Raw genomic sequence first — 25,842 nt, forward strand, 5'->3', positions numbered from 1 at the left:
TGTCAAGGCCCCAGCAATTTCCTCCCTTGCCTCCCTCAGTATTCTGGGGTAGATCCCATCAGGCCCTGGGGACTTATCTACCTTAATGCTTTGTAAGACACCCAACACCTCCTCCTTTTTGATATCAACATGACCCAGACTATCTATATTCCCTTCCCGAGACTCATCATCCACCAAGTCCTTCTCATTGGTGAATACTGATGCAAAGTACTCATTTAGTAACTCACCCATTTCCTCTGGCTCCATGCATAGATTCCCTCCTCTGTCCTTGAGTGAGCCAACCCTTTCCCTGGATTCTCTTGCTTTTTATATACGTATGAAAAGCCTTGGGATTCTCCTTAATCCTGTTTGCCAATGACTTTTCATGACCCCTTTTAGCCTTCCTGACTCCTTGCTTAAGTTCCTTCCTACTTTATTTATATTCCTCAAGGGATTCGTCTGTTCCCAGCCTTATGCAAGGGATGTTGATGTGTGGTGGGCAGTCATGTTTGGAGCTGTGGAACTTTTAGGGGTGCATTTTCAGTCTGCTGCTGCGAAGAGAGTTGTCAGTGTTGCAATCTGCGGGCAGATCGCACCACCATTTGATGACTAGGTCCAGCTGGTACCAGTGTTGACACCAGGATACCTTGTGGCGTTGCCTGCCTTGGAAGAGTTCATTCAGCGCACAAAGCTCAAGAAGACGTTATACATTATCTTTGATCTTGCCCATCCCATGACAACCAAGACACGTTGGCCATAAATCACTGTCTGCCCCAACACGTGCATTGAAGTCACCCAGGATGAATAGCCTCTCGCCCGTTAGGATGTTCCTCAGAACGTCACCTGGGGAGTCATAGAAATGCTCTTTTTCTGAGATGCTGGCGTTCAGAGTTCATGATCACACTTAATAACACTCCAATAGAAGTGCTTTGCAAATTCTGCTACCTTGGGTCAACGGTGACAGACAATCTGTGCCTTGATGCAGAGCTCGATACACGCATAGGGAAAGCAACTACCACCTTTGGCTGATTCGCGAAACATGCATCGGATAACACCAAGTTGACCCTTCGGACCAAGCTGATAGTTTTATAAGGCCTGTGTTCTCAGCACCTTGCTGTATTGCTGTGAAACATGGGCAACTTACAGCTACCTGGAAAAGAAGCTCAATAATTTCCATCTTTTCTGTCTGCAGCACATCACGGGCATATCCTGGCAGGACAAAATCACAAATGCGGCACTCCTCTCCAAGGCAGAGCTCCCATGTGTGTTGGCACTAATCAAACAGAGGCAGCTTCAGTGGATCGGACACATCCACAGGATGGAAGACGGTCACATACCCAAGGACCTGCTAAATGGTGAGATAGCCTGGCTCAGAGGACCAGTGGCGCCTCCAAAGCTCTGCTTCAAGGATGCTTGCAAGCGTGACATGAAGGCCCTAAATGTCAACTATTGCACCTGGGAGTCAGGAGCTGGTGAAAGATCGAAATGGCAATGCATCCTGTGGACTGGTGTGTACTACCACGACAACCAGCAGCTTGGCAACAGGCGTCAATGTCAAAAACAACAACTCACAGCGTCACTTGGCAGCTTCACGTGCAACACTTCTGGCAGTACCTGCTTCTCAAGGATTGGTCTTCACAGCCAGCAGCAAAGGTGCGCCCCACCTAAATGGATTGTTTGCTGCATGTCCATCATCTTTCATAGTTGGAATGATGCAACCAAAATTCTATGTTCTTCAATGTAATGGAAACCTTTTTAGAGTACATAGAAATAAATTTGTAAGAAAAGGGATTCATGCCTGACAAACTTCCTTAGTTCCTTTGAGATATTTCAGATAAAGTGAACAGCAGAATTTCTTCTAGCGTATTTCACTTGGATTTTCCAAAGGCTTCAGGTTAAAAACACAATACCCTGGAAATGCTTTAAGTAAAGTTCTGCATGAAAGATTTTAATTGACTGAAAGTCTTGAGAATCTAGGGTAACGTATGGGACTGGATACAAAATTTGATTAAAAGATAGGGAAACCAGAGTAGAATGAGAAATGTTTACTCGCAGTGGGGGAAGGTATTGAGTGATGTTTTTGGAGGGGTAGTGTGTGGTCTATTAATCTCTTGCTTCTTATTTACAGAAATGAGCTGAACTCTGAAATCAACTGCAAGATTATCACATTTATGAATGACAGTAAAGTTTGCAACAAAATAAAAAAAGAGAATGCAGCTAAATTTTCAGAAAGATTTGGTAATTTATGCAAATGACCAGAAATGAAATTTAATACTGACAAATGCAAAATGTTACACATTGAACAGAATAATGTGTGATATAAGCACAAAATTAACAGAATAGAATCAGCACACGGTTCTTATCATATTTTGGACAAATCCAATCCGGCCAATTACCGCCCCAGTAGTCTATTCTCTATCATCAGCAAAGTGATGGAAGGTGTCATCATCAGCGCTATCAAGCGTCACCGACACAGCAAGAAACTGCTCACTGACGCTCAGTTTGAGTTCCGTCAGCTCCAGATTTCCTTTGTAGCCTTGGTCCAAATATGGACAAAAGAGTTGAATTGGTGAGGTGAGAGTGACTGCTCTTGACATCAAGGCAGCATTTGGCCAAGTATGGCATCAAGGAGCCCTAGCAAAATTGAAGTCAGTGGGAATGAGAAGGAAAGCTTTCTACTGGTTGGATTCATACCAAGTACAATGGAAGATGGTTGTGGTTGTTGGTGACCAATCATCTTAGCTCCAGGACATGGCTGCAAGAGTTCCTTCGGCCCAACCATCTTCAGCTGCTTTATCAATGACCTTCCCTCCATCATAAGGTCAGAAGTGGGGATGTTCACTGATAATTGCACAGTGTTCAGTATCATTCACGTCTCCTCGGGTACTAAAGCAGCCCATATCCAGATTCAGCAAGACCTGGACAACATTCAGACTTGGGCTGATAAGTGGCAAGTAACATTCATGTCACACAAGTGCGAGGCAATGACCATCTCCAACAGGAGCATCTAACCATCCCTCCTTGACATTCAACAGCATTACCTTCGCTGAATCCCCCATATCAACATCCTGGGGGGTTACCATTGACCAGAAATTTAACTGGACCAGTCATATAAATACTGTGGCTACAAGAGCAGGTCAGAGACTGGGAATTCTGTGGTGAGTAACTCACCTCCTGACTCCCCAAAGCCTATTCATCATCTCCAAGGCACAAATCAGGAATGTGACAGAATACTGTCCATTTGCCTGACGTGCAACTCCATATCACTGAAGCTTGCCAACATCCAGGACAAAGCAGCACCACCTTCAACAGTCACTCCCTTCACTACCGACACACAGTGGCAGCAGTGTGTGCTATTTGCAAGAATGCACTGCAGCATTCTCCTTCGACAGCACCTTCTTAACCCGCAAGCTCTACTACCTAGAAAGGCAAGGGCAGCAGACGCATGGGAACACCATCATCAGCAAGTTCTCCTCCAAGTCACTCACCATCCTGACTTGGAGCTATATCGCTGTTCCTTCACTGACGCTGGATCAAAAACCTGGAACTCCCTCCCCAACAGCACTGTGGGTGTACTTACACCCGATGGACTGCAGCAGTTCAAGAAGGCGGCTCACCACTACCTTCTCAAGGGCAACTAGAGATGGGCAACAGATGCTGGCCTTGCCAGCAATGCTTCCGTCCTATAAAAGAATTTTTAAAATGCTCATATTTACAATTGGAGATTTTGCCTGCAAGAACTTTAGTGCACAATTTTATTCTTCAAAGTGATCTAACATTTGACTCAAGGTAATTGCTATGGTATCTGACTTGTAATCAGTGATGGGGGTTAAACGTGTTAGTTGAAATGTTATCTGCCTCTAAAACAATTTGCGAGAACAGTCGATTATCTTTCCACAGAAATGTTTAGAAAGACTACAACAAAGGGGGAGAGATGAAGAAAAGGAAATTCAGCTGGAGTACCTGAAACAGCTGCATTTGCAACATGAAAACTGGCTTGTGAGACACTCCACAGAGTAAGTGATATTGTTTCTAATTCCTCTTTGTGTTAATTTCATGACAAATTGTCAATTCCAGTGTCAGCTGCTGTAAATGGGACGCATATCTGCTTTTTTCTTAGCCTTAACTTATTCTTGCTGCCTTTTTGTTGCTGTTTTCTGCCTTGCTCCTCTTAATACATCATTCCACAACTGAGTCTGCAAAAATGCGACTGAATGCCCAGCCCTCTGTAAAAAGTCAAATTATAGAATGATACAGTGCACAAGGAGACTAATAGGCCCATCATGCCTGTGCCAGCTTTTAGTAGAGCTGTCCAATTATTCCTACTGTGTAATTTTTTTTCTTTTAAATATTTATCCAGTCCTCGTTGGAATGTTACTATTGAATCTGCTACCACCACTCTTTTGTTTATTTATTTATTGCGAGATACAGCACTGAACCAGACCCTTCGGCCCACCGAGTCTGTGCTGACCAACAACCACCCACTTATACTAACCCTACAGTAATCCCACACCACCTACCTACACTAGGGGCAATTTACAACGGCCAATTTACCTATCACCTGCAAGTCTTTGGCTGTGGGAGGAAACCGGAGCACCCGGCGAAAACCCACGCGGTCACAGGGAGAACTTGCAAACTCCGCACAGCATTTTCAGTGACTGCATTCCAGATCTCAACAGCTCACTGTGTAAAAAAAAAAAATGTTTCCTCATGTCGCTTCTGGTTCTTTTGCCAATCTGTGTCCTCTGGTTGCTGACCCTTCTGCCACTGGAAACGGCTTTTCCTTATTTATCAAAATCATCCATGATTTTCAACGTCTTTATCAGATCTCCTCTTAGTGGTCTCTGCTCCAAGGAGAACAACTCCTCTGCATTCTCTACAAGGCCTGGACATCCTTTCTAAAGTGTGGTGCCAAGATTGAATGTAATGGTCCAGCTGAGGCCTTTCCAGTGTTTTATAAAGGTTTCGCATAATTTTGGAAGTGGCGGGGAGCGAGCGGCTGGAGAGCGGGGTGGCGCGAAGCGAGGAACAATTGGCCAGGGGCGTGAGGGGGAGCAGCAAGACCTGGAGCGAGTGTCTGAGGGAGGAAGCATCGAGGCCGGAGCAAGTTGCCGATGGGGTAGAGATTCAGCCGCTTCCTTCAGCCGAGTGGGGGGCGCTGGCTACCCGATGATGCTTTATCGCGCATGCACGAAGATGGCCCAGGCACGGATACGCGATGACGTCGGCGCTGTGTGATGATGTCATCCTGCACTTAGTCCTGGCAAGATGTAGCTGCGCATGTGCGCAGCTTGGCGCACTCTGATGACGTCAGCGGGCCGCTGCATTGTCAGGAGTCACTTTACATATGTACATCAAAAAGAGCAGTTATCCCAACATTGACCCCTGGAGAGCACCACAGCCCTCCAGTCTGAAGTTGAAGAGAAAGCTTTCATATTGGCTGTGTTACTGATAATCCAGAGGCCTGGACTAATGATCCAGAGAAATTAGGTCAAATTGCACCATGGCAGCTGGAGAATTTAAATTCAGTTAATTAAATAAATCTGAAATAAAAGCTAGTATCGGTAATAGTACGATGGTCCATGAAACTACTGCATTGTTGTAAAAACCCTGAAGCAGTCTGACCTATTTGTGCCTACAGACCAACAGCAGTGTAGTTGACTCTTAATTATCCTCTGAAATGGCTCAGCAAGCCAGTTGTAGCAAACCACTACAAAAATCTAGAAGAAGAATAAAACCACCCAGCATCAACTCGGGCACCGGACATGACAAAGACACACCCAGCTCCATCGATCCTGCAAAGTCCTCCTCACTAACATCTAGTGACTTATGCCAAAATTGGAAGAGCTGTCCTCGACAGTAGTCAAGCAACAGTCTGAAATCGACAGACTCTCATAATCATACCTTTCAGCCAATATCCCAGTCTCCTCCATCACTATTCCTGGGTGTGTCATGTCCCACCAGAGGTGGCGGCGCATTGGTGTACAGTCAGGAGGGAGTGGCCCCGGGAGTCCTCAACATTGACTCCAGACCCCATGAAGTCTCATGGCATGAGGCCAAACATTGGCAAGGAAACTTCCTGCTGATTACCACCTACTTTCTTCTCTCAGTGGATGAATCAGTACTCCTCCATGTTGAACACCACAAGGAAGAAGCACAGAGGGTAGCAAGGGCACAGAATGTACTCTGGGTGGGGGACTTCAATTTCCATCATCAAAAGGGTCTCGGTAACACCACTATTGACCGAGCTGGCTGAGTCATGAGGGACGTAGCCACCAGACTGGGCCTGCAGCAGGTGATGAGAAAACAAAAACGATGGAAAACCTACTTGAACTGATTTTTACGCATCGAACTGTTGCAGGTGCATCTGTCCAATACAGTATTGGTAGGAGTGAGCACCTTGTCCTTGTGGAGATGAAGTCCCATCCTCTCACTGAGGATACCCTCCATTGTGCTGTGCGGTACTACCACTGTGCGAAACGGAATAGATTCAGAACAGATCTAGCAGCTCATAACTGGGGGTCCAAGAGGTGCTGTGTGCCATCAGTAAAGAATTGAACTCCATCACAATATGTAACCTCAAGGCCTGGTATATCCCTCACTTTACCATTACCATCAAGCCAGAGGACCAACCATGGTTCAATGAGGAATGTAGAAGAGCATGTCAAGAGCAGTATGGGGCATACTTAATGAGGTGCCAACCTGGTGAAGCTCCAACACGAGGTTACGCGCATGCTAAACAGCGGAAACCGCATACTAAAAACACAGCAAAGTGATCCCACACCTGGATCAGATTAAAGATGATCCATCTCGGCATCCTCATGAGCTATCCACAATCACAGAAGCCAATCTTAAACCAGTTCGATTCACTACATGATATCAAGAAATGGCTGAGCATGCTGAATACAACAAAGGCTATGGGCCTCGCTAACTTCCCGGCTGTAATGCTGAAGACTTGTTTTCCAGGACCAGCCATGCCTCGAGCCAGGCTGTTCCAGTTCAGCTACAAGATTGGGATCGACCCAACAATATCGAAAATTGTCCCAAGTATGTCTGTTCACAAAAAGCAGAACAAATCCAATCCAGCCAGTCACCGCCCCCTCAGCCTACTCTCAGTGATCAGTAAAGTGACGGAAGGTGTTGTCGACAGTGCTATCAAGTGACACTTACCAATAACCTGCTCACCAATTAGGGTTAGTATATACAGTTACAAGATGGCTCCTGGGCTGTAAGCTCCCGAGGAAGCTCCCTTGCTGTTCAACTCTATCCATGGCCATCTTCTCCCATTCTTCGTGTTTTCTCCCCCAATCTACCCTCTTAAACTGTTTAAACTCCCCTGGCTCTTTAATCAGTTCATTTTAGCCTTAACTACAAGCTAACAGCTAGTTTATGTTACCTGGGCCCACTGCCCTCCCCCAGCCATACCTGCTCTTTGTTTTCTCAATGAAATTGATTGCAGTCCGGACGAAACTGCAAAGTACAGCTGGTGATACTTTGATCTCCGATCCTGCCGTCTTCACCGTCCAAAGTGTCCGCGGACACGGCGCGCGGTAAGTCCATTGAAGAGAAGAAGGAGCAGCGGGACCCGAGGGAAGCTTTGCGAAAAGGTGCCCCGAACACCCAAAAAGCCACAAATGGCTCCTCGGCCGCAAATTCAAAGCGCCCGCGGGAGATGGCTCGGAGAGCATCTGCAGCGCACTGTCGGCAATGCTGGTACCGCCGCCCGAGGATGTCGCTCACCTCCCGAAGGACGCGGACGAGATTTCTAGGCATCGATGGTGGGAACTGAGGAAATGGCTTATTACCTGCACCCCCTTTCCCCCCCCTTTCCACCACCCCCTTCCCCTTCCCAGCTCCATTCTCTCAGATCACCTCCCCCCCGCACCATCTTCCCCTTGCACCCCCTTCCCCTGCACTCCCCCCTACCCCCTTACAGCCCCCTTCCCAGCTCCCCCTCACACCCCCTTCCCTCCACCCCTCCCCCTCGCACCCCCTCCTCCCACCGGCATCATCCTACACCTGTGTTGGGGCCCTAACAATCCCACTGCCTTGTGGGCATCTCGGGAGAGACCAAGACTAAGGGAGTAAACCCAAAGTGAAAATCCGGAACGGAACCCATAGGCGGCCTGTCGGAAGCCCTTACACAAATCAACGATTCTCGGAAGACCGCCATCATTAACAACGAGCTCAGTAGACTCAATGTAGACATTGCAGCACTTCAGGAGACTCGCCTCCCCGCGAGTGGCTCTCCAGCAGAGCAAGACTACACCTTCTTCTGGCAGGGCAGGGATCCTGAAGAACCAAGACAGCATGGAGTGGGCTTCGCCATCAGAAACTCCTTGCTCAGCATGATAGAGCCTCCCTCAAATGGCTCGCAACGCATACTGTCCATCTGACTGCTCACCACCTCTAGTCCAGTACACCTACTCAGCATCTATGCTCCAACACTGTTCCCCACCTGAAGCTAAAGACCAGTTCTACGAGGAACTCCATAATATCATGAGCAGCATCCCCAACACCGAACACCTGTTCCTGCTGGGGGACTTTAATGTCAGGGTTGGGGCCAACCATGACTCATGGCCCTCCTGCCTTGGGCGCTATGACGTTGGAAGGATGAATGAGAACGGGCAGAGATTGCTTCAGTTGTGTACCTATCATAACCTCTGCATCACCAACTCGTTCTTTCACACTAAACCCTGTCACCAGGTTTCATGGAGGCACCCAAGATCGCGTCGTTGGCACCAGCTAGACCTCATCGTCACAAGGCGAGCCTCCTTAAACAGTGTTCAAATCACACGCAGCTTCCACAGTGTGGACTGCGACACCGACCACTCCCTGGTGTGCAGCAAGGTTAGACTCAGACCAAAGAAGTTGCATCATTCCAAGCAGAAGGGCCACCCGCGCATCAACACGAGCAGAATTTCTCATCCACAGCTGTTACAAAAATTTCTAAATTCACTTGTAACAGCCCTTCAAAACACTCCCACAGGGGATGCTGAGACCAAGTGGGCCCACATCAGAGACGCCATCTATGAGTCAGCTTTGACCACCTACGGCAAACATGCGAAGAGAAACGCAGACTGGTTTCAATCTCATAATGAAGAGCTGGAACCTGTCATAGCCGCTAAGCGCACTGCACTATTGAACTACAAGAAAGCCCCCAGCGAGTTAACATCCGTAGCACTTAAAGCAGCCAGAAGCACTGCACAAAGAACAGCCAGGCACTGCGCAAATGACTACTGGCAACACCTATGCAGTCATATTCAGCTGGCCTCAGACACCGGAAATATCAGAGGAATGTATGATGGCATTAAGAGAGCTTTTGGGCCAACCATCAAGAAGATCGCCCCCCTCATGTCTAAATCAGGGGACATAATCACTGACCAACGCAAACAAATGGACCGCTGGGTTGAGCACTACCTAGAACTGTACTCCAGGGAGAATGTTGTCACTGAGACTGCCCTCAATGCAGCCCAGCCTCTACCAGTTATGGATGAGCTGGACATACAGCCAACAAAATCGGAACTCGGTGATGCCATTGATTCTCTAGCCAGCGGAAAAGCCCCTGGGAAGGACAGCATTACCCCTGAAATAATCAAGAGTGCCAAGCCTGCTATACTCTCAGCACTACATGAACTGCTATGCCGGTGCTGGGACGAGGGAGCAGTAGCTCAGGACATGCCCCATGCCAATATCATCACCCTCTATAAAAACAAAGGTGACTGCGGTGACTGTAACAACTACCGTGGAATCTCCCTGCTCAGCATAGTGGGGAAAGTCTTTGCTCAAGTCGCTCTAAACAGGCTCCAGAAGCTGGCCGAGCGCGTCTACCCTGAGGCACAGTGTGGCTTTCGTGCAGAGAGATCGACCGTTGACATGCTGTTCTCCCTTTGTCAGATACAGGAGAAATGCCGCGAACAACAGATGCCCCTCTACATTGCTTTCATTGATCTCACCAAAGCCTTTGACCTCGTCAGCAGACGTGGTCTCTTCAGACTACTAGAAAAGATTGGATATCCACCAAAGCTACTAAGTATCATCACCTCATTCCATGACAATATGAAAGGCACAATTCAACATGGCACCTATCCTGAGTGGCGTGAAACAGGGCTGTGTTCTCGCACCCACACTTTTTGGGATTTTCTTCTCCCTGCTGCTCTCGCATGCGTTCAAGTCTTCGGAAGGAATTTTCCTCCACACAAGATCAGGGGGCAGGTTGTTCAACCTTGCCCATCTAAGAGTGAAGTCCAAAGTACGGAAAGTCCTCATCAGGGAACTCCTCTTTGCTGACGATGCTGCTTTAACATCTCACACTGAAGAGTGCCTGCAGAGTCTCATCGACAGGTTTGCGGCTGCCTGCAATGTATTTGGCCTAACCATCAGCCTCAAGAAAACGATCATGGGGCAGGACGTCAGAAATGCTCCATCCATCAATATTGGCGACCACGCTCTGGAAGTGGTTCAAGAGTTCACCTACCTAGGCTCAACTATCACCAGTAACCTGTCACTAGATGCAGAAATCAACAAGCGCATGGGAAAGGCTTCCACTGCAATGTCCAGACTGGCCAAGAGAGTGTGGGAAAATGGCGCACTGACACGGAACACAAAAGTCCGAGTGTATCAAGCCTGTGTCCTCAGTACCTTGCTCTATGGCAGCGAGGCCTGGACAACGTATGTCAGCCTAGAGCGACGTCTCAATTCATTCCATCTTCGCTGCCTCCGGGGAATACTTGGCATCAGGTGGCAGGACCGCATCTCCAACACAGAAGTCCTCAAGATGGCCAACATCCCCAGCTTATACACACTACTGAGTCAGCGGCGCTTGAGATGGCTTGGCCATGTGAGCCGCATGGAAGATGGCAGGATCCCCAAAGACACATTGTACAGCGAGCTCGCCAGTGGTATCAGACCCACCGGCCGTCCACGTCTCCGCCTTAAAGGCGTCTGCAAACACGACATGAAGTCCTGTGACATTGATCACAAGTCGTGGGAGTCAGTTGCCAGCGGGCAGCCATAAAGGCGGGGCTAACGTGTGGCGAGTCGAAGAGACTTAGCAATTGGCAGGAAAAAAGACAAAAGCGCAAGGGGAGAGCCAACTGTGAAACAGCCCCGACAAACAAATTTTTCTGCAGCACCTGTGGAAGAGCCTGTCACTCTAGAATTGACCTTTATAGCCACTCCAGGCGCTACTCCACACACCACTGACCACCTCCAGGCGCTTACCCATTGTCTCTCGAGATAAGGAGGTCAAAGAAGAAAAAGAAGAATTCTCAATTTGGGTTCCACCAGCACCACTTGACTTCAGCCTTGGTCCAAACATGGACAAAAAGCTGGAGGTGAGGTGAAACTGACTTTCCTTGCCATCAAGGCAACATTTGATTGAGTGTGGCATCAAGAAGCTCCAGGAAAATTGAAGTCAGTGGAAATCAGGAGGAAACGCTCACCAGCTGGATTCATTCCTAAGAGAAATGGTGGTTGTTGTTGGAGACCAGTCATCTCAGTCCAAGGTCATCACTGCAGGAGCTCATCAGGGCAGTGTCCTAGCCCCAACCATCTTCAGCTATTTGATCAATGACCTTCTGTCCATCATAACATCAGAAATGGGGATATTTGCTGATGATTGTACAGTGTTCAGTTCCATTTGCAACTGCTCAGATAATGAAACAGTCCGTGACTGGATTCAGCAAGACCTGGACAACATTCAGGCTTGGGCTGATAAGTGTCACACAAATGCCAGGCAATGACCTCTCCAACAAGAGAGAGTCTAGCCACCTCCTCTTGCCATTCAATGGTATTACCATCATTGAATCCTCCATCATCAAAACTCTGGTCACCATTGACCAGAAACTTAAACATACCAACCATCTAAATACTGTGGCTGTGAGAGCAGGATGGAGGCTGGGGCAAGTGACTCACCTCCTGATATCCCAAAGCCTTTCCACCATCAACAAGGCACAAGTCAGGAGTGTGATGGTATATTCTACACTTGTCTGGATGAGTGCAGCTCCAATAATACTCAGGAAGCTCAACACCATCCAGGAGAAAGCAACCCATTTGATCACCACCTTAAGCATTCACTCCCTTCATCACCAGTGCACCATAGCTGCAGTATGTGCCATCTACAAAATGCACTGCAGCAATTCACCAAGGCTACTTTGACAGCAGCCCCCAAACCTCCAGACTGTACCACCTAGAAGGACAAAGGTAGCAGACTCGGTAACACCACCACCTGCAAATTTCCTTCCAAGTAACACATCATCCTGTCTTGGAAGTGTATCACCATTCTTCTTGGTCACTGTGGCAAAATCCTGGAACTTCTGACCAAACATATGTGCTGCAGCAGTTCAAGAAGATGGCTCACCACCTCTTTCTCAAGGGCAATTGGGGATGGGCAGTAAATGATGGCCTTGCCAGCGATGCCCACATCCCATGAATGAATAAATAAAAACATTCTTAAAAAAGGCCAGCTTCAGACTGTACCATCTGGGCCTGGGCTGGCTGGCAGGAAACGACAAGGGCACTTGTGGAGTGGCAGGCATGGGAGCAGGAATGCTGTCATCATAAGAGAGGACCACAGGTTTGTGCTCCATGGAGCTACTGCCTCTCTTCCATGGCATTGCCTCAGCAATCCAACTGCTCTAATCTGTTGGAGAACAGATTGATACACGACTGTGACTCATTTGAAGCCCCTTTGAACAATGTATCTAATGGCAGCAGTCTGAGTTTCAACTCCAGTTTTTATGGAAACTGTTTGTGATGCAATTAAGTCTGAGATACCAGAAGTCCGGTGCTGCATCATGGTGGGTTCCTCAGGTGTGCTGTTCCATGTTGAAAGGATGAATTCCAAGCTCTACAAAGCCCTGTGCCAAATTGGTAGTGGGCTCCTCCATGCTCCTTGTCATTCTGCATAGGCTTTCCAGTGCACCAAGCAGTTGGTTATGCATACCAATTAGCTGTCTTCTATAGCACGGCCCATCGAAGTCCTTATCTGAATCCTCTGCAGAAGAAATAGTGTGAGAACTTGCCATACAGCAAGCTTGCACCAGTGTTAACCTTTCCCCCCCCTGTTGCAGCTCCTGCGCGCAAGTGCCCAGTGTTTCACCACTTGCAGATCCCTCCTCTATGCTAGCCTATAAAATGCATGCAGTGTCAGAGGCTGAAAGTGTAAGATTGAGTAATGGTGTCTCTTCATCTTGATTGTTTTCTTCCTCTTTCCACTGACTGGAAAGCTTCCAATTCTTGGATATTTGAAATGAAAAATGGAGAAGAGTTGGGTTTTGGTGAGGAGAGAGGAAAAAGCAAGAAGTGCGTGCTTCGACCATCTACAGCTCGTGAGTCAGAAGAGATTGTGGGATGAGGGAGAAGTGGATTGAGAAAAGGAGAATTATGTCTGCAGATACCCTTATCATCGATCCCTTCAGCCCCGTCAGTGACCACAGCATCACTGATGCCCCTTCCCATGATGGTCAGCACTGTCTTTTCCATGGGGGTTGAAACATGCACGCATGTTTGTCCTTTAATTCTTTCCTGCTGCCTGCTGTTGTGCACCACCTCCTGCAAGAAAGAGAGAAGTATGTCAATTAGTGTCTTGCGACACATTTTGGCGATGTGGTTGTCGTGGTTGGATAGCTGCCAGCATGTGTGAGCTAAGAGTTGTGGGTGCTAGGTTGGCAACAATGCTACGTGTGTGAGAGTGAGGTAAAGCATATTGTTACAACCACGCAGGACAAAGCCCCCCAATTAAAATATATGATTCTGATCGCCATGGAAGCAATGCAATGTTAATTCAGTTCCGTCGCTCCACAGGTCGCAGCATATTTCTTTAAGCTTTCCAAATCGGAACAAAGCAGTCAAATTGAACACTCTAATAACCCCAGAATGAAGCAGACCAAACCAGGTATCTTTAGATAACAACAAATTAACTATTTATGAAAAAAAAACTGAAAACTTAAACTCTACTAAGATAATTCTATATCTAAAGACCTTATAACTTCTTATTTAAAAATCTAACTCCCACATTTGCATACATATACTAAAATTAACAGTAATTCAGTTTTAGTTAGCTGACCGAAAAAATAAAAATAAAGTCTTTGCAAGTTACGTTCCTGACGAATGGAATCTTCCAACGTAGAAACAGTCCAAGATCACTTGAAGTCTTCACAGTGGTCCGATGGAAATAAAAAGGTACTTCAAAGATAGGAATTTAGCAGTTCGGCTGCTGTAGCATTAACTGTCCCTTCAGTGATGAACACAGCAATACCGATATTTTGTTAAGAAAGAAAAGCTTTTCTTATTTTCTTAGGAATTAATTTGGCTTGTTGCTTGGTAGAATTTTGAGAGAGAAAACACAGCTTCACTTTGTCGAATTTTGAGAGAGAAATAACACATCTCCTTCTGTTCAAATTGCATCAGAACTCTCTCTCTGCTCAAACCAGTCTGTGCCAGCTCATTTTCAAAAGTCAAATTGCAACATTGAATCACGTGACCTTTCTCTTGCTGCTGTTGCTTGGCAACCAGAATGCACTCTGGCAGACTGAGTTTCCAGAACTTTCTGTCTTAAAGGTGCACTGATCTTTTTACAGAATTAAAGGCACACACAATATTTCCAAGGAGAAAAAGACTGTGACGATATGGATTTTGGGGTTGAGTCCTAATTGATAGCGACTATTGTCCAGTGGGTGATGGGGGTGTAGAGAATTAAGCAGTTGCTGAAACTAGTGGTGCAGTTGTTAGAATATGCCATTTGTAAATGAACTCACTCACCTTGACATCTTGTGTCAGATCATTAAACATCTTCCTGCAATGCATCCATGTTCTTGGAGCAACACCCCTTGTACTGATCTCTGCCACGACTTCTTCCCAGTGTCTTCTGAGCATATGTATGGGCACAGGACATCTTTCCTTCTTTCCACCTCTTCCATCGAACCTCCAGTGCATTGGCTGAAAACAGCCCGGACTGACTTTCAAAAAACTCCCACTATTTCTTGCAGCTGGTAGGCACCTCCCCTTTAAGAGGTAGGCTGCATTTAAGTAGCACCAGCCACTCGTGATATCGGGGCCCTGCTGATGCATGCAGCCATTGAACAGTGTAGAAAGCACTGGCTGCACACAGAAATTATTTAAAAGAGCAGGCAGCACCAATTTAACATGCTACTTGCAACGCAAACAACAGGTGTGGGTTAATCGTATAATGTAATCGCCATGCCCATTTTCAGGGGGTTAGCCAATTTCTGCCCGGGGATGTTCATTAAAATTCAGAAACTTACCAAACCTGTGTAAAGGCACTGCTCAGCTTAACTGTGAGCAGTTATTTTTTGAATATTGCATCTTGACAGCAATGTCGTACAAGAAAATGACAAACTCTGAATGGCAGTTTCACAATTTGAAAAGGGAAAGAAATATTGACAAATTTTCGTACATTTTCTTGGGCCTAAATATAATATTGAGGATGTGCGCTGATTTTAGATTATTTTCTAAAAAAAATACTTCGTGATAATCTTGTTTAAAAAGTACTTAAGTGTATCTCAGCAGCTTATCATGGAATGAGTGAAAAAGAACTGTTGTCCAGAATTCTTAGCTTGCATGCGTGATGCATAATTATAAGATCAGCAAAAATAAGAGTTTTCCCCAATTTCTTGAAAGCATTATCATTTTTCATCGTGTTCTGTTCCTTTTAAATCCTTTCTATAAACAATGCAACTTTGTAGCCAAATTTTCTTTTCCCTAAAATGGCTATGAGAGGCTATACCTCAACAAGCCACCTTTTTAGATCTTGTCAGCCACACTATCCGATTTAAGCACAAACATAGAGCAGGCATCACCCCACAGGAGAGGGAAAGTTAGTGGAAGTGTTTCCCCTCTTGAGAGCTTTTTTGTTTCCTCTGCTTTGGTTAAGTAACATTTGTTGAAAACAGGGAACAAGCTTCTTCTATCAGTCTGTCATGTGCAACTTTGAGAAAATAGAATAAGTGGAAGGCAAGAAAATATAAAATAACTTTGGAGAAAAAAATTTTTTTGGATGGGGATTTAACTCCTTTTTCCTCATTTTCAACAGACTGCACTTTGAACATCTGAAAAACATTCCAGTGTTGGTATTGGATGTCAGTGAAGAGTTCGAAGATGATAAATCAAGGCAAGAAAAGCTTTTCGAACAGGTACAGTGCTGGTCTTTCTCTTTAACTTTCTTTGTTCACCTTCCCTTTTTTATTCAAGGGATGTGAGCGTCGCGAGCAAGGCCCGCATTTATTGCCAATCCCTAATTGCCCTTGAGAAGGTGGTGGTGAGCTGCCTTCCAGAACCACTGCAGTCCATATGGTGAAAGGACTCCGACAGTGCTGTTAGGGAGGGAGTTCTAGGATTTTGATCCAGTAATCTTGATGGTGTTGTGCTATATTTCCAAGTCAGGATGGTGTGTAACTTGGAGCAAAATTTGCAGGTGGTGTTGTTCCCATGCATTTGCTGTCCTTGTCCGAGGCAGTAGAGGTCACAGGTTTGGGAGGTGCTGTTGAAGAAGCTTTGGTGAGTTGCTGCAATGCATCTTGTAGTTGGTACACATTGAAGCCGCTGACTTGTGATGGAGGGAGTGAATGTTTAAGGTGGTGAATGTGGTGCCAATCAAGTGGGCTGCTTTGTCTTGAATGGTGTCGAGGTTCTTCAGTATTGTTGGAGTGGCACTCTTCCAGGCAAGTGGAGACGATTCCATCATGCTCCTGACTTGTGCCTTGCAGTTTGTGAAAAGGCTTTGGGGAGTCAGGAGGTAAGTTACTTGCTGCAGAATAGCCAACCTCTGACCTGCTCTTGTATCCACAATAACCTATTCTATGCTATGTTACAATGATTGAGAAAAGGCAAGTGAAGCATCACTTAAGGAGGATGCCCATCTCATAAAATATTACTCCCTCCAAAGAATATACTGGCATTACCGATCCCCTGAGGACCTTAGTGGTAGAAGAGTGCACTTCACAAAAGTAGCTACTGCATGCAGTTCTGCAGCCAAAGCTATCTGCTCATACTATGCTGTCTGTGGTTATGAAAATGACAACCACACCTGATTTTTTTTTGGCATGGTACTTTTAAGCAGAAACAGCCAAGGTGATCTCTTTAATATGACCCAGGATGCAGTATGAGTTTGCAGCCATCAGATTAGTATTGCATTTTACGTGAGAGCTGGGGCATCAAGATAAGACCATTCAGTTTTACAGGGTTGCTGTCTTTCCTCAGGTCCACGCTACAATAGATGCCATCCACTTTGATTTGGGAGCTCCTACAGTCAACTTTCTCAATAGTAACATCAATTCCTGAATATGTCGATTGCGTGTGACAACACACAAAGGAACCCGCATATCAATGAGATATGCTGGAAGTTGTCACAATGCATGATCCTTCAAAATATGCCTGTCCTTTACCTCTTCAAGGAAAATAATGAAGTCAGGAGATTACATCATGCTCCCATGGTACATGAGGTACAGAGTGGTAACTAGGGTAATTGATGCCAACAGTTCTCCAGAACATTGTTGGCTGCAACTCAAGGCTCATTGGTGCAATGTGTGGAATTTTGGGGTCATGTTCTTAAAATAGATCTTGGTCTGTACTAAAGTGTTTTATTTTCTCTTCTGCTTCCCTTCCAGGTGAAGAACTTTGTGAACAATCTGAAGCTGGAAAAATGAAATATCCTGTCCATTTTTTGTGCTAATTTTTAGAACTTTGTTATGTAAGAAAAATGTAGGGTAAGAGAAGACTCTTCCTGGTGATAGTGCATTGTTCACACCAGGTTCCATCCCTTATTTCAGAAGGCTACATGCCTGTGACTTGGGTGGGCGATGCAGAAATGAACACCAACAAATAGTAAATAGTGTTAATGGATCTTTTACAGAAACATGTCAATAGTATTTTCATGATGGCACAAATTGATTGAAAACCACCAATAATCCTGTCATTTTTCATGGAATTGTTTCCTATTTTTATCATTGGTCCACTCATCCAATTTTATTTTGGCCTATGAACCATCACGTGGCGCAAGGAATGAAAACTACATATCACTTGTATTGTTCATAGTTCAACTGCTAATGCATTTTCAGTTTAGAACTGAGGATTGTGGCATAATTACAATTTATTGAATGAAAGTGCATGGTGGATAAGCCAGAAATAACTTTCTTCATGTATATTTATATAATATTTTTTCATTAGTTTGTCGGTTCATCTAACAGCTTTGATTGGTTCAGTTTAAATTTATGTCTGATCTTTCTCATTGATTCTGTGCTTATACTATTTCTGATTGTTTCAATGTTGAAGAGAAAAAGACTTTTGACCCTGGTGTCCATTACCTCAATTGCAATTTGCATTGTCATGTCCTCTTAGCTTATTTATACTTCTGTCATAATTCCTGACAGCAAGAACCTGATACTGGCTTTCTGCATCACCTCCTAGGTGATAGCCTTGGCTCTCCTTGACGCTTGTTCTTTTGTCTCCAATTCTCTGACATGCCTCAGGCCTTATCCTGCCATTCAGTCCCCATCTGCCTGCTACCCATGTTCCTGAACTTCAACATCCATCACAGTCTGTGAACAACTGGAGATGCATTAGTATCTTAATTAGTTTTACTTTGTAGACTGTTTTCATAGCCCTCCATTCCCTTATGTCTGAATGATGAATATCCCAATTACAATCAAAAGAATAGCATACATCGTACATTGTTTCTCTAATGGTTAGTTGAATCGTGATGTAGACCATACACTGCAATAGTCAAGATGTGACCACACACATACACACAAAAAAATCAAGATCAGAAGTATAGCTGAAAACGGAGTAGATCATAGGTTTGGAAGTTAAAAATAATAAATGTAAATGTAAAAGATGCCTTGAAACAACCTTCACAAGTGACAATTACTCAGTGGTTACCCATTGTGCAGAATCACAGTCCTGTCAATGATTAGATTGCACGGATGAAACTTGGGAACAACTTGCATGAAGGGATATTTGCAAAGCATATATGATGGAGTAGAAAGTCTTAGTTTTGTGATCAAATCACTTTGAAGATTGCAATATTAATTATTGTATATTAAACATTCAACACCATTAGATACTTCAAGTTATAAAATCAACAGGCTACATATGGGCTGGATTTATCGCCATAGAATTTGGACAGATCATGTTGGAAGGGTGGGTTAATGAGCAACATTCCCTCTAACTGCGAGGGCAAGATTTCGGTGTCGATATGGGGCGGAAAGCGAGTCGGGCAAATGGTGGGTAGCTTGTAACTCAATTCAGAGGCCAATTAAGGCCATTGACTTTTCCAGTCAGCTGATGGGCCCCCCAACGCTGTTGGTAGCATGGCAGATGCCGAGAGGCGACCTCTTGGCTGCAGATCAGCGGCCAGCACTCCAGGATCACTTTGAGGACACCATTCCACCTCACCCTCCACCCAGCCCCCCCACAACCCGCAGCTGCTATACCTACCTGGCCACAGCTGTGGCCACAGGCTGGCCTGAGGAGGGGTTCTCCCTCGACAATGGTGGTCAGGCAGCCCTTGCCATTTCTTTTCTTCAATTTTGTAAACAAGTACTGGGAGGGCGGCTCAAGTTGGCATCACCCTCTCTCTCCCTTACCTGCATTGGCAGGCTGCAGCTCCTTCTGTGCTGGAGGGCCTCCTACACGCATCTTAAAGGGAACTTTGTTTCCGCGCAACCTGTTTAGTCCCTGTGCGGTACTTTCCCGATTGCTGTGCAGCTCCGCACCAGCACAGCTTAGAGGGAATTCTTTTGATGAGGTCTGTGACTGCCTTCCCTTCCTCACGTGGATTTTTCCCCTCGTGCCCTCCCAGGATTCCTCCTGACCACCCTTTTATGGCTGCTGCAGGTAAATTTTGATGGGGAAGCAGGGTTGTGTCCCAGCTCATCTTCCTGCTCTAATTGTTGCAGCTCCCCAGGACACCTAGAGAAAGTTGACAGTATGCCTGGATAGCACTGGTAATGGCCCAAAGGTAAAGGCTTTCTCTCCCTCCATTTCAGCTAAATGGACGAGGTTTTAGACATTATCTCAGCCCCACTGCAGCACCACTGGGATTTTACGGTCTTGCAGTGACGGGCTGCATTTTGGTGACAGGATCCTGCTGGGAATCCACCTTATGTGTCAGGTTAATGGGTTCGGGTTATGGTGAGGACAGAAGGATGGAAGAAGTCTTGTCGAATGCTAATCTGCCCCTGAAGGAAAATCCAGCTCATGATTTTTACTTCCCATGTTTATGTTTAAACATGAACAAACAGGATTGTGAAACTAAACTGCCAATTTAAACATTAAATCTGGACTATGGTATTTTCCAGTAATTGATAATGCATTGTCATTCAATAAACGGGCAGTGATTTTATTACCATTCCATTGATGAGATGACTATTATTTTGGATGATCCATGATTCTTAATTAACAGCTCAGAAAGCCTTCATGCTCATCTACTGAATTGAATTTTACCTTGAGAAGTTCCAGCACTTGTAATTTATCAACACCTCTCCTGTTAAAATAATGAAAAGAAGAAAGATTTATGGACGTATAGTACCTTTCACAACATCTCAAAGCACTTTACAGCCAATGAAGTTCTTTTGAAGTGTAATCACTGTTGTAATGTAGGAAACATGGGAGCCAATTTGCACAAAGCAAGCTCCCACAAACAGCAATGTGATAATAACCAGTTATCTGTTTTTCTGGTGGTGATTGAGGGATAAATATCAGCTTGGACACCAGGGATAGCTCTCTTGCTCTTCTTTGAATAGTGCCATGGGATCTTTTATATCCAGCTTGAAGAGCAACAGGGCCTTGGCTTACTATCTCATCAGAAAGATGCACCTCCAACAGTGCAGCACTTCTTCAATACTGCACTGGAGTGTCAGCCTAGGTTTTTGTACTGAAGTCTCTGGAGTGGGACTTGAATCCACAACTTTCTAACTTTGAGGCAAGAGTACGACCAACTGAGCCACAGATAATGCTCATGACTATTGTTGAAGACTATTTACAAATTTCAATTGCTTACTCTTGTAACGATTCAATGCTGTATACTTACAAACAGCCTGAAAAGTTCTGCTTTGCCCAAAGGAATAAAAAAAATTCCTCCGGGATCGCGACTGGTGGAGTTTGAATCAGTAATGTAATGGGTGGGTAACACGCTGGCTTATTTCAGCATTGTCTTTCTAGAAGTAGTGAAATCAGGATTTGACAAAACATGGGCTTGTATGCTACCTTTGTGCTACTTGAGATGAAAATTTTTTTTTGCAACATAAGGACTTCATGTTCTGAAGTGAAACTATAAAAATACAATTTTTCAATGCAAAGTAAACCGATTGTCAGGCAAGCATCTAAAATTAACATGTTGATTGTTTTGACGGATTTTTGAAACAAGTTTCCTACCTTTGTGGAACTGTTAGTCATGCTAACAATTGTAAAAATGGCTGCAGTTTCAGGCAGCAACTGCAAACTATTAATGTGAGAGTTATGGGTGAGATTTAGAGAGTTAGACAAGAAAATGCACATTTATTTTGTGTTTGTACGCACTTTAAGCATGTAGGGTGATGTCCAGTATGTAAAACTGGACTTAACCATTGGGTTTATTAGAACATATTAATCCTCTGTGCCCTTGCACACAGGTTTATCCTCTACAGATTTACGATCATGGAGCAGAACCATATCATTGTGTATTATTTGGCATTCATAGTTCAGAAAAATGTTGAGCAAGATTAGGGCAACAAACCGCACAAAAGTACTTAGTTCAGCTCCAATAACCTTTCATTCAGCAGCTAACCAGTATTTGCAAATACTGGACAGTTAGTGCAGATTAAATTGCATGTTGCTTGCATCACACCTGTTGTTCTGATTAGAGTGAATTTGGATTAATGTAGATGTACACAGTGGTATGCTAACATTAGTGGACTCGCAATCCAGAGGCTGGATTAATAATCCAGAAAATGTGAATTCAAATATCACCAGTATTTGAAGAAATTGAATTCAGTTTTTAAAAATATGGAAATATAAAGCTGATATCAGTAAAAAAAAATCATAAAGTTCGTGGATTGTCAAACAAACCCACTCTCAAATGCCCTTTATGGAAGGAAACCTGCCACCCTTACCCATTCTGGTCGACATGTGACTGCAGTCCCACACTCTTAACTGCCCGAGCAAGCCACTCAGTTATATTAAGCCACTATTTGTACATTTAGGGATGGACACTAAATGCCAGCCGTGCCAGTGACATCCATATCTCAAGAATGAATAATAAAACAGCTGCCTCTTGTAAACAAATACAAGTCCTAAATCATCAAAATGAGGCCTGTTTTATGATCTTGCGTGATACTGTTGTTATTTTTGTAGTGAAAGTGCATTGAACTGTTACAACCTGTTCAAACCAGTATTGGAGTAGCAGAAATTTCCTCCAATTAAATATTGGGAAGACAGAAACCATTGTTTTCAGTCCCCATCACAAACTCTGTTCTCTCACCGCTGACTCCATCCCCCTCCCTGGCATCTTGTCTGAGGCTGAACAAGACTGTTTGCAACCTTGGTTATTATATTTTACCCCAAGAATAGCTTCCTACCATAGATTTGCGCCATCAATAAGACTGCTTATTTCCATCTCTGTAACATCACCCATCTCTGCTCCAGTCTCAGCTCATCTGCTGAAACCCTCATCCATACCTTTGTTACCTCCAAACATAATTATTTCAACATACTCCTGGCCGATTTCCCACGTTCTACCTTCCGCAAACTTGAGGTCATTCAAAAGTCTGCTGCTGCCCATGTTCTAATTTCCACTAAATCCCACTTATCCATCTCCCCTACCTCGATTTTTAAGTTCTCATCCTTGTTTTCAAATCACTCCATAGCTTGCCTCTCCCCTACTTCTGTAATCTCCTTCAGCACTACAACACCCCTCGATCTCTACGTTCTGCCAATTCTAACATGTTGAGCATTGATGACCATGTCTTCAGCTGCCTATGCCATAAGCTCTGGAATTCCCTCCCTATTCTCTCCGCCTCTCTTCCTCCCTGTGCTCTGTGGGAATATAGGTTCACACTAGGTGTGTACCTCGTTGTTTGTGGGATCAGCACACCAATGAGTTAAAACAGCTTTCTGCTGAACAGGGATGCTTTGTGAAACAGACCTAAGGCAAGGATGAGTAAGGAATGTGTCAAGGTCATCCATCAATGTCTTGATGGTATGGAAGACTCTCTAAAGTAACTCTTTACAAATCACAGGTTAGGTGGAATATTGTGGTCAATTCTGGGCACTAGACTTCAGGAAAAATGTAAAGGACTTAGAACGTATACATAGGATATTTATCACACTGATCCCAGTTCTGAGGAGAAGTTGGAAAAGTTAGGACCATCTTCCTTGGCACAGAGGAGGCGACAGGTTTTCAAGACAATGAGAGGTTTTAGTAGAGAAGATAGAGAAGAATTATTCCCTCTGGCAAGTGGATCAATAACCAGAGGTCATAGATTTAAAATTGTTGATAAAGATCTGGAGGGAAGATGAGAAGTAATGTTTTTTACTCAGGAGGTTGTTGGAATCTGGAACACTTTACCTGAAAAGATCATGGAAGGTATTGCATAAATAATTTTAAAAGGAAGTTGGACAGATACTTGAAGATGAGGAAATTACAGGGTTATGGACAAAACGCAGGGGTGTGGGACTAACATGACTGCTCTTTCAAAGAGTCAGCACAGGTTGCATGGCCTGCTTCTGTTTTGTCAGCTTCTATGAAACTAACCACTGACCACCTCCAGGCGCTTACCCATTGTCTCTCGAGACAAGGAGGCCAAAGAAGAAGATCTGGTATAATTTCTAGTCTGTTAAAAACACAGGAAAATAATAGTCTAGGTATAACCAATGGTGTGATGTGTTTTAACGGTTAATAGTAATCCTTAGGCTACAAATGCTGAAAGTATTCCATTAATAGCATGAAGAATTGTGTGCTGTCAGAGTTAAATGATTCAGTCCTTTGGGTGTGTGTGTGGCTTGCTGTACTTCAGGCATTGTGAGACCCTCATTATAATGTTATCTTTAAGAGCCATAAAGGAAGCACATTATCAAGGGAGTGTGCTATAGGGTCTCAATCAGTGAAGGTTATAAATTACATGTACTTGGAGAGGGTGTGGTATGTTTAACTGCGCAATGAGGGAGGTTACTGTGTGACTGTTGTTGCAACACTCCCAAAGAAGAAAATGCAGCTTTGTTTGAAGGAGTTTCCACTTTCTGGAATAAAATATTAGCAGGAAAATTTAGATTTTAAAAACTTGTATAATTGGAACTACCCATCATGGTTGCGATTTTTCCAAAAGTACAGAATGTACTGTTTTGTTTATCTTGTTCCCAAAAAACACACCATAAAAAGTTGTAAGTTGTGATTACTCATCATTGGGAGCCACTGAAATTAGCACATATTCTTGAGAAATGTGATGCTGCTTGTTGGTGCTGTAAGATGTTGCGTTCTGGGACAAGAATCCCACTGGTAGTTTAACGCCCAATGGTTATGATTTTCACTGGTCTCAATCCAGTTCGCAGGTAATGAGCATCCAAAATACATGATCTGTTATAATTTTCAAAGAGGATCCAAGAATCAAATTAGTGCCATCTTGGTTCAGTATGAGATGTCCTCTTAGATTTCAGTCAATATGTTGCCAAGGGACACAATGGGGTGAGCTCTGCAATACAGGCAATTGATAGGAGCGTGTGGAACTAAGTGGAAAAATTCTCCAACACTACTATTTCACCACATTCTGCTCTACCCCCATTTTAGATATACATCAATATGAGCAGTTGTGGATGATAACATATAACCATTCAATATGAAAGTATAACCCCTTTATATCAAAATGATAATTTCATATCCATTTTTGCATCTTTCATCAATGGTGCTAAATTAGGAAATTTGACCTCCATATTGAGAAAAACAATGCAGAGAATTGAAAAGAAAAATTACTGCTTATTTGTATAATAATGAGCATAGATGTAACTTTTATGTTATTAACATGCATGTTGACACACTTGTTTGATTTTAAATAATCCATCTGAAATAAAGTGCACATGTGCTTTGTGATTTAAATGTTGATGCATTTTGGCCTGTTCATGCATTTCTCATTTACATATATTACCCCAACCACACATTCACTTAAATATAAACTACATACAGTTTCAGTCCAGGGTTCATTTTAAACTATTTCTTTTCAATGAATGTCTTAAACTATGCCTCACGTGATAGTATTGTTTGAGAATGAGCCAGTTTGGCTTTCTGACAAGGCAGAAATCTGTTCACATACAACTGCTGAACCAACAGGGGGTGGCAACTGACCTCACATTGAAAACAACTTGACACCAGTTGAACCTGCAGTAAGTGAGCATTGTTCTGATCAATTCTATCACCATTTCTGAACAACGAACTTGATAAAAGAGGAATTTTTATTTTATGGTTTAAAGTCAAGCTATAATTTTCATGAGGTTTCACTGATTTGTACAATAAATCCTAACTTTTAAATTTTCTAACCTGAGCCCTTTAAATTTCACACATTTTCGTAACTGTTGTAAATCTGAGGCATGGGCTTATTATTTGGTCCCATCAACATGCCAACAGGACTAGTTCTCTGCACACAGTGCAATATTTATTATGGAACATGACCTCATATGACTTCTTGACATCAGCTCATTATAATAATGTGTTAATGCTCCTTGAGCACATTGGACTAGGAACAGGGTTATGTGTGAGGAGGATATCTGGTGAGCCAAAAAACTCTTAAAGGTTGCTATTTTTATTTAAAGAGAACTGCAATGAAGAAAGGCCATGAACACAATGCTGAAATACCAAGAGAATGAAAGACAGAAGGCAAA

At 44.1% G+C, this 25,842-nt stretch overlaps 1 protein-coding gene across 2 annotated transcripts in view; it reads left to right on the plus strand.

Moving 5' to 3' along the window:
• Positions 1-25,003, plus strand: part of LOC137357122 (deoxycytidine kinase 2-like) — a 69,535-nt gene extending 44,532 nt beyond the window's left edge. For both annotated transcript variants that reach the window (XM_068023171.1, XM_068023172.1), the window contains 3 exons: positions 3,880-3,995; positions 16,034-16,133; positions 17,607-25,003. In XM_068023171.1, coding sequence (XP_067879272.1) covers positions 3,880-3,995; positions 16,034-16,133; positions 17,607-17,645 — 255 coding nt within the window. In that variant the 3' untranslated portion in view covers positions 17,646-25,003. The remainder of the gene's footprint in view (positions 1-3,879; positions 3,996-16,033; positions 16,134-17,606) is intronic.
• Positions 25,004-25,842: the final 839 nt, after the last annotated feature.

The sequence above is a fragment of the Heterodontus francisci genome, chromosome 47 (assembly GCF_036365525.1).
Source record: "Heterodontus francisci isolate sHetFra1 chromosome 47, sHetFra1.hap1, whole genome shotgun sequence".
Classification (NCBI taxonomy): domain Eukaryota; kingdom Metazoa; phylum Chordata; class Chondrichthyes; order Heterodontiformes; family Heterodontidae; genus Heterodontus; species Heterodontus francisci.